The sequence below is a fragment of the Barbus barbus genome, assembly GCF_936440315.1.
Source record: "Barbus barbus genome assembly, chromosome: 8".
Taxonomy (NCBI): domain Eukaryota; kingdom Metazoa; phylum Chordata; class Actinopteri; order Cypriniformes; family Cyprinidae; genus Barbus; species Barbus barbus.
In genome coordinates this window covers 28,407,236-28,417,379 of record NC_136736.1, presented here as the reverse complement: position 1 = coordinate 28,417,379, position 10,144 = coordinate 28,407,236, and the positions used below count along the sequence as shown (strand labels likewise).

At 36.4% G+C, this 10,144-nt stretch overlaps 1 protein-coding gene across 1 annotated transcript; it reads left to right on the top strand.

Moving 5' to 3' along the window:
* The first annotated feature begins 1,048 nt into the window (after positions 1-1,048).
* LOC306873861 (sodium/potassium-transporting ATPase subunit beta-1-like) lies at positions 1,049-8,820 on the top strand. Its single transcript, XM_079423375.1, has 6 exons — positions 1,049-1,472; positions 3,337-3,465; positions 5,363-5,518; positions 6,079-6,263; positions 7,163-7,246; positions 7,349-8,820. Exons 1-6 carry the CDS (start codon positions 1,379-1,381, stop codon positions 7,613-7,615), a joined length of 915 nt encoding a protein of 304 aa, XP_079279501.1. The 5' UTR covers positions 1,049-1,378; the 3' UTR covers positions 7,616-8,820.
* The last annotated feature ends 1,324 nt before the right edge of the window (positions 8,821-10,144 follow it).

Below are 10,144 nucleotides of genomic sequence, written 5' to 3'. Positions count from 1 at the left end.
CCTCTTTTGTATTTGTGATTCAGTCTACACATTGTATACATGTAAACACTGTTCCAAGGTGGTTCAGTGCTTGGTCAAGGATGCATGTGTGGGTGGGTGGGTGTGTGTTCATGCACCTCTGTGCACTCGTACGGGTGTAGCAATCAATGTCACTTCACTTCTAGAAACTTCTATGCCCTTTCTTCCTATTTTCTTATCTTTTCAAATCATGCTTCATTTCATATTCCTGTGTTTTTATGGTGTTGTTGCGGTGCCAGTCTCCAGAATTCCTTAGTGTTTGACATGTCTGTTTTTTGAATATTAGCAGCACTCACGGTGCATACACAAGCTTGTGCAAAACCTTATGATTTTGTTTTCCAGCATGATTTGAAAATGATACAAAGATCATATTGTGCTTTAATGAAACTAAAAACATCTGACCTTTCTTACAAAGGAATTCATTGTGATAGTCAATGAAGTTCAAATGTTCTCAAACTAGCTCAACAATATCGCCTATTCATAAGTGAAGTGAGGCCAAGTATGGTGACCCATACTCAGAATTTGTGCTCTGCATTTCACCCATGCAAGTGCACACACAGTAGTGAACACACACTCAGAGCAGTACCAGGACTGTCCCCATCTTACGTCATTTTCCACTCCACTTTTTCCCCCAAATTTTTGGTCCACTTAGTTTACATTTGTCTGCATACTTATTATTTTGTATTGTTCATTCCAGATACTTTACAAGTAGAATCAAAGAGGTGTTTATGTAAAAGCCTGCTGTAATAGGTTATAATTGCACTTTTTGTAGCATTTTGAAATAAATTAGCATAGAAGAAAACCATGTTGAAACTTAAAACGTAAGTAGAAATAAGAGAAACTGTTATTAATAGATAGAAGGAAACACACCGTTATGACATAATGATGAAAACATTTTCCAGTGTAAAGAGTCATATGTTCATCCATCTGCATGCACTTTCTAAATATAACTGACTGAAAATCCTAAAAACAGTGCCGTTGGGCATCCTAGATCCGTTTCCCAACTTCTTGCGTCATGCGTTTTTACATCACTCCCTTCAACCTGTCCCGTTCTTACAGCGGCTTCTACGTCTTTCTACGCAACCCTATTGTAAAGTGATTCCCACCCCAATTTCGTGAGCTGCACGACCGTGTTACGTGATTGCAGGTTCTGTCTCTGATTTGCGCTGGGTGGCGGTGGGCGGGACCCAGGCGCTCCGCTGGATATATTACGCGGGGCACCTTGGAGAGACCGGGTACGGCTCCATGTCACAGTGAGCTTAGTGCTCCAGGAAGGGGTGTTGTGTTCTAAAGGAGGCAAGAAAGGAGACACGAGGGGAATTCGCTGCCCAAGGGGATAAACAAAACCTTACAGTACACCATGCCCGCTCAAAATAAAGATGATGGAGGATGGAAGAAGTTTATATGGAATTCGGAGAAGAAGGAATTTCTGGGACGCACCGGTGGTAGTTGGTGTAAGTATAACCTATAGATGTTCTATGGACAGTATCGCTCGATTTCAGCACGCTGGACAGCGCTGTGATGCCTGTCATCGCCATTTCTATAGCAGCAGGTACAGATAGACTGACTGCCAGTCTGGTCACGATGCAACCTGTGTGATTTGACTTTGCAGCAAACGTCTCGCGGACTTTCATGCATCCATATACAAGCTCAACGCACGATTTGCGGAGTTAATGGATGTCTTATGGCAGTTCAAAACATTTTTAAACAAGTAGGCTTATTTGTCGCTGTTCTCTGTATCCCACCTGTTTCGTTGAGACCACTCAGTCTTTAGGCACGCTTTATGTGTTTTCGATTTTCTTCTTAAATATAAATATATATGAATGCATAACGAACGTTGTGCGTGAAATCGATGCTAATATAGAGGAGCAAAAGGTCAACAAAGGACAGCTTCAGATTATTGATCAATTCGATTTTTGCTGCTCGTTGCTAAAATGAAATTTAATAAATTGATTTTCCTCCTCAGAAATAAATAAATAAATAATCAAATAACGAGAAGGTAAAAGGCTTGTGTTTGTTAAAACGCTGCTTGTTTCATGGCTATGCTTGCCATGAAATCAATCAGCATGTCATTTAATTAGCATACGTGTCATTATTAACGTGATACACGTGGAAAGGGTTAAAAATGCATCATTGTTCAAGGTGACTCAAGGTGAAAGGCCTAGTCTTTTGGGTCTGACTGATTCATCTAAGGTTGCACTGAATATTGACGTCATGTTTTTGAGGCAGCAACAGTTTCTAATTGATGCCTTCGATTTTACAAAAGTAGCCTGGCTAATGTCTAAAGTTGACTCTGTTGTCTTGCTTAAGAACTGAATCTGCTTTCCAGTTCATATAATTCCATCTCAAAGTATATATTGAATGTGTCTAGCCAGTCGAGTGTGAACATAAAATCCATGAAGGAGCTATTAAGTGTAAAGCTCCTGAAGATGGTTGTCCATAATGAGACGTGCGCTTGAAAAGCAATGCATAACTAGCATCTACATGAGCAAGGACACATATAAACCCAGAATTCAGTCCATCTCCTGAGATTTCTGATGGCCATTACATCATCTAATATGCTGACATTCGCTGGGATTTAATCCCAGTGACCCTCTGACATTGCTTTATGCACCACTGGAAACCACACAGACCTTGTGCCCTTGCCTAACTGCGCATGGGTAACTGAAATATAGTTTAGCACTGTAATGATTTCATTGGAACTAATTCGAATGTGCATCATCTGAACAGGGTGTCTGTGAATTATTATGGGATAAAGTGAACAGACTGGTTTGACTGGTTGGGAAAAAACATAAGATATGACCTTACTGGTTTCACTGCACTGTGATGCCCCTACACATTGTTTATGTTTGAGACATTGAGATTACTCATCATGTCCTGTCATGCTGGCACCTCTGTATTTTCTGTGGACAGACTGTAAGGACATTTGTATTGCTGGTATTGTGTCAGCAGATTCACCTGTTTAGTGTAGCATCGGTGGGCTTCCTGGGATCAGATTGTTCCAAGTAGTCGTTTCCAATAATACTCTTTCTTTTATTTATCAATTCTATAAATATAGATTGTATATGTATAAATACGACTATAGTTCCAGTAAATGTTTTGTGTTTATTTAAATGGTCTTTTCTCCCAGGAAAGAACACACTTGCTTTACAGCATAACATTTTCAACCATCAGTTCAAATATGAAATGATCAAAAACAAAAAGAATGTCTTTTATAAAAAACTATAATCATTAAATGCAGCAATAACATCAGAATTGTTACTCAAAATGTCTCCACATAGTAAAATATGCCCTGTCTCTCTCTTTCTCTCTCCACAGCTAAAATCATCCTCTTCTATCTCGTCTTTTATGGCTTCCTGGCCGGGATCTTTATCGGCACCATCCAGATTCTCCTCCTCACTCTGAGCGATTACAAACCCACCTGGCAGGACAGAGTAGCTCCTCCAGGTAACAGCTCTATTGCAGTAGCTGTCCTGTCTTTTTATGCCTTTTCGTATTATTTATTGTGAGTGTAAACTGAAGTAATATCAAGGGGTTTGTGCAGTCCTAGGGGTTGATGATAGAACTGCAGGGGTAAAATTATATACAGAGTCTATCATTTAAAAAATAATTAATAGTTTATCAAATAAATAATATTATGACTAAAATTTGCATTTGAAAAACATCAAATATGATACTTTTCTAATTTTGTATTATAAAAAATGGGTCATCTGTTTAGTTAAGTTATTTGTATAATGATGTACGTCATTAAGTTATTTATTTCTTCCCTTTAGTGTAAAAATAATTTTTGAAATTGTAAATAAAACAAAGATTATTGGAGTAAGTAAAGCCTATCATTTAAAAAATAATAATAAAAAAGGACTAAAATTACAAAATTGGTCTTTATACTTTTTTGAAGACTTCATGACATAATTTGAAGGACTATATTTCTTTCCTACACTAAAAATTATTTATGGAGTATGTTTTACAAGGAAATACTATTTTAGTCTTTCTACTTCAAAATGTTTAATTCAACATATTACCTGCTGTTTCTTTGCAAGTAATTGTAAAATTTACTAGCAAATTCAGAGTGAAAATTGTATCTAGTCCATTTTTCTTTTTTTCAAGTGTTTTCTGTTGAATCAGGGAGTTTTGAGTTTTTTTTAGTTAAAGCCTAGCAAAACTATAACATGCTACTTGCTATTGCTGGTCGATGGCAGTGGTATTTGGCAAAATGGACATTTTTATGCAAGAGAACATTTTATTGAACATAATATTGAAATATGTATATGTGTACACATGAGTCAATATTTTGATACATTTTCCTGGTAGATCGTTTTTTTAAAAGCCACAAAAAACTAGTTTTGTTTTCAAAATATTTATATGCACACGTGAGTCCATATTTTGATTCATTTTCCTAGTAGATAATTTTTTAAAAGCCACAAAAACTCATTTTGTTTTCATGGGGTTTGAAAGGTTAGCACATTACTTAATGTCATAGATTTCGATAACCAATCTTGTTCCCTGATGAGGTATTGGACTCGCTGTTCCTGTCAGCGAGTTCCTGTCCTCTTGCAGTTTAAAATGAGGCTTGAAGGATTGGATCAATCTGACAAACATTTGGTGGCTTCAGAGACCAGATCAAGGGCTAAAAGAGCAGAAGGCATGTGAGGTTAAGGGCAAACAGACTGACTGCGACAGACACCTTTCAGACACATACAAAATGCACTGATGTCTCTTTTCTTGGCAAGGCTTATTTAGGGAAACTGATCATAAATATATATTGCAAAGATTTCAGTATTTATACTCTTTCTCGCTCTAACAATCACAGCATATTCCTTTATGATTTATTTATATCTCTGAGTCATTGCGAGTCCAGGATTCAAGCTTTGTGTACTGAAAACTGTTTCCAGGATGCTTTCTTTCACATGTGATTCTGTTGCAAAAGATGAAATTTGATTTTGTTTACAATGCAGAACCTCTTCAGTTATCAAACAGATTCTTCAGATAGGCATAATATTTTGTGCATAATTTCTGATAAAAAAAGCAGTTATTTTGTGAAAATTCATGCAATTCTAAAACGAAATAATAGTTGCACTATTTTGCTTTTATGCCTTCAAATATATTTGTACATTTTTATCTCTAAATATGATCATTAAAAGCTTATTAGATGTAGAGTCAAGCATGAAATTGGTTTTAGACTTGAACAAATAATGAAGGTGTTTGCCAAACAAATTCTTGTGAGAATCATTCAACGTTTTGGAGAGGTTAAACAGCTGAGGTTAAGCAATATTAGATGTGAAATTATGAAAATATATCTGAATTCCTTGTATTTGTGTTTTTTGTTTTTTTTATCTGTGCACAGGGCTCACTCTCTACCCTCGTTCAGACAAGTCTGAGCTGATCTTCAGTCCGGACGATGATGATACCTACAGGACATACATCAAAGCCATGAAAGAATTCCTAGACTCCTATGACATAGAAAAACAAAGGGACCTGATGACGTTTGAGGACTGTGGAGGTACCAGATTGCACATTGTTTTCTGTTACTTGAGTCCCAAATGAATATGGATGTTCTCTCAGCAGGATCATGACTTTCATTAGCCTTCAAAATGTAATACTCACAAGCAAAATACTAGAACATATGAATTGTTCCACGCCTTGTTTGTATACTTGTATATATGAAGAGTTCAGATGCAAAAGCCTCTTAAGTACGTCTGCTGTTTTTCTTTAAAATTAGCATTTCTTTCTGGCTACTATCTATAGGTTTCTATGTAAGTACTGGTACTTCTGAATGGGTTGAGGCTGGGATTTAGCGCACTTGAAGTGAAAGTACTTGATGAACATACTATGTGTGGAGAGCATTCACTCAGTGTCGTTATCTCATTTTTGACCAAGATGGCTTTTAGAGGCTTTTGCATTGGAACTCTTCATATATTTTTGATATCTCTTTTTCACATCCCTTTGAGAACATTTAAATTCTATATTTCTTTAAATATGTAGAATTACACGCACACACATACACAAATATTTATATAAATGCATATTTATATACTGTATTTTTTTTCTTTTTTTTTTCAGATCAACCCAGTGAATGCAAGAACAGAGGTGATCTAGAGAGTGACATGGGTGAAAGAAAGGCATGCCAGTTTTCAAGCTCTTGGCTAGGACCCTGTTCTGGCATGGAAGATCGTAATTTTGGATTCTCAGTGGGGAGACCCTGCTTGATTATCAAGCTCAACAGGATTGTGAATTTCAGACCTAAGGTTTGTTGAATACATACAACAATATTCAAAAAATGTTTGCAGGATCTTTGCATTTTGTTTTGGGGAAGTCGTGACCTAATGGTTAGAGAGTCGGACTCGTAATTCAAAGGTTGTGAGTACGAGTCTCAGGTCCGGCAGGGATTGTAAGTGGGGGGAGTGAATGTACAGCGCTCTCTCTACCCACAATTCCACGACTGAAGTGCCCCTGAGTAAGGCACCGAACCGAGCTCCCCGGGCACTGCAGCATTGGCTGCCCACTGCTCCGGGTGTGTGTTCACTGCTGTGTGTGTGCACTTAGGATGAGTTAAATGCAGAGCACAAATTCCAATTATGGGTCACCATACTTCGCCACATGTCACTCACTTTCACTTTTTATAATGCAGAATTTCACAATAATTTCTTGTGTTTGCACTATTATGTAAATGCTTATATAAGTAGATATACACATACTATTATGCTATTCCATATACATTGACCTGCTTTATTTTTTTGTAGTTACTTCATGAATTAATTAATTCATTCAATTGTATTATTTTTCTTATGAAATATTTTATTATTCAGTATTGATATTTGCATTTAATAATATTAATAATGAAATATTCTGCAGTAACAGCAGAAATAATAATACAAATTATTATTATTGTATTTGATTATTGTTCATTATTTACAAAAATTACAAATTATATTATTATTGATCATTTTATTCATCAATAATAATTATGATAATAATAATAATAATAATGGTATTAGTATTAGTTGTTGTTGTTTATTATTTTAAAATTTTTCTTACAAAGTATATACACAGTATATATACAGTATATATATTTTTTTCCCCAATTATCACGATGCATGTAAGTCTAATTTGTTTTTTATTAAATTATTTCTTATTTTTCTTTTAGCCACCAACGTCAAATGAAAGCATTCCAGAGGAGGCACATCACAAAGTCCAGCCCAACGTGATTCCTCTCCACTGCACAAACAAGGTGAGCGATCATTTCGCTGCTTCACTGAATACTCCTATTTGCTCTGTAAAATGTTGCTAACTGGCAGCACGTATTCTCTGGTCTTTTCTGAAACACCTGCAGAAAGAAGAGGATGCAGGTAAGCTCGGCGAAGTGAAGTACTACGGTATCAGCGAAGGCTTTCCCCTTCAGTATTACCCCTACTACGGGAAGCGCCTGCACTCTCACTACCTGCAGCCCCTGGTGGCCGTACAGTTCGTCAACATCACCCTGAACACGGAGATCCGCGTGGAGTGCAAAGTGTATGGGGAAAACATTTATTACAGCGACAAGGATCGATTCCAGGGACGATTCGATGTTAAAATCGGTGTCATGACCAAATCATCATGACCTCTGAACAGAGTACCTCTCTGAACAGAGTACCTCCACTCTCTCCCTATTTAAAGGCTAACTAAGGCCCCTCTTCTGACCTGAGATACAAAGGCACCAGAGAGAAGTTTCTCACCGGTCTTCCACAGCGTTTAACCGAGGGGATGTTTTTTGATTGTACAAGTGTCTCATGTCAGAAAAAGGCCATTTTAGTTTAGGAGAGATTCATTTAAAAAAAAAAAAGCAAAGCAAAGAAAAGATTATTTAAATACACTAGTCTAAAACAACATACCATCTTACACATGTGGGACCTAACATTGTCTGTACTCTTTACTTCAAGCTTTCTGCTTTCAGTCTAGGGTTAGAATGTAAAAGCCTGGAGGATTAGCCATAGCACAAAATATTTATTCTACTACCGAATGAGAAGTGTCCACGATGTTGTTTTACTGTAAATTACATTTCCTCTACCGATGTAGCCAGCACTGTTTTGTCCCTCTTGTATTGTATTGCTGCCTCGTGTGATTTCTCTATATTTAGAAAGTGCACAGTAGTTGCATATGTAGGTTGTTTCGAGCCACGCCATGTGTGTGATTCAGCTTCATTTGTCAAACGTGCCTACATATATGTATAGTTACTTAATGGAAATACACTGGCCTCTTAACATTGCCTTTCAGGGGTATTGATGTTCTATCTTTGCATCTTTTAGGTGTATTAGGAGGGTAATGAACCTTTTTTCCCTAAAATCACTACAATGTAGGGAGAGGATTGTACTTCTCTTTTAATGATTCATTTTCACAGGATGTAGATGTTGCCTTCGGTTTATGGTGTCATTCACGTGTGGAGGGAACCACTACTGTAGCTTTGACATTTTTTTTTTTTACAACTTTGCTTTCTTCCTTGCTTTGTCGGTCTTCTTCTTGTTGAAGACGTCACACGGCATGGTTGAATGTTCAAAATTCTGGTATTTATTAAGTGCTCACCTTAAATATTCTGTTGTTACACATGCTCATGTTCTACAGAAACTCGTCATGAATGTTAATAATGCCAAAGCCATTAAGATTATTCTAGATTTGATCAGAAGTAATGCAATACCCTGTCCATTGGGATGTTTTGTAGGTGTGCGCAGTGTCAAACATCAGAAATGTCAAATTTCACGAGTCCCACAAGCTCTCATGTTGAAACCGAACTGGAAAAGACTAACCAAAATAAAGCTGAGACTCTAAAGTTGTGCTGTTTTTATTCCATCCAAGTATTTTTTGAGATTTCACATTCTCTTACAAGACATAACCATAAATAAATAAGCGGTTAAGGCAAGCATTATTATTACTATTGCTCATAATTAGGGTTAGGGATGTAAACTAACACTCAAAACACTTTTGGTAATTGCATAGCAGAATGCTAAAACATCTAATTGAACTAGCAAACTAGCATCACGGAGGGAGTTTTGCACTACGATTGGTGCTAGTATCTAGTATATATTAGTATATTAATATATATTTTAGAATATATTTGTATATTATTATTATTACTACTACTACTATTACTGTAATATTACTGCTATTATTTATTTATTAGTTTTTTATTAACATTATAACTGAAAAATGCATCAGTTTCCACAAAAATATGAAGTTTATTATATATTAAGTATATTGATAATAGGAAATGGTTCCTGAGTACCAAATCAGCACATTACAAAGATGTTTGAAGGATCAAATTTAGTTTTGCCATCACAGGAGTAAATTGGATATATATTTAAAAAATCATAATACTTCTGTTTTTACTGTATTTTTTAATCAAATAAATGCAGCCTTGGTGAGCATAAGACATTTCTTTCTATACATATACATATATAACTCACAGGGTATACAATAAACAAACACAATATTAATTTGGAAATGATTACTAAAATGTCTTTGCATATTGAGATTTGCACAGGAGGATTGTAAGTCTATGTATCCACACTGTGGATAAACATTTTAATCATGATATGTATTTGGGAGACACTCCAGCTGATGACATTAAAAGTTAAAATGCAGACAGAAAAGAACTGAAGACGGCTCTCATCGGGCCCCTGCTGGGATGAGATACCGAACAGACTCCTGGCAAGATATTCTTAAACTTTCCTTTTTATTTGAATTTTAGGTGTTAGAACACCTAGGAATTGGAAGCGATTCTACCTGCTCTGTCATCGTATCACTGGCTGATCTTTGATGGTGATTAACTAATGTGGGCCTTGATGAATTAAAAATGTGCTTTTGCACCCAAGAGGGTCTGTGTGCGCCAAGCAGAGCCACCTGATCTCCTCAGACGTGTGAGTGATGTCAACATGAGTCTCACAGTGAGAAAATACTTCAGAATATAATGCGCTTGTGTGTGAGAGAGAAAATAGTAGGAGGGAATATGAATGGTAATTACACAGCTTTTAAGTGATGCAAAGCGCTTTTCATTAATTAAATGGCCCTTAAAGACCACATAGCAATCATCATCACAAAGATATGTCACAGTTGATTCACATGCATGATTGAAGCACTTCTTTGGGTGGCAATCCAG

Coding starts and splice junctions, on each gene's coding strand:
- LOC306873861 (XM_079423375.1), top strand. CDS start 1,379: ATGCCCGCTCAAAATAAAGATGATGGAGGATGGAAGAAGTTTATATGG. Junction 6,264..7,162: donor TTGTGAATTTCAGACCTAAG/GTTTGTTGAATA, acceptor TTTTTCTTTTAG/CCACCAACGTCAAATGAAAG. Junction 7,247..7,348: donor CTCTCCACTGCACAAACAAG/GTGAGCGATCAT, acceptor AAACACCTGCAG/AAAGAAGAGGATGCAGGTAA.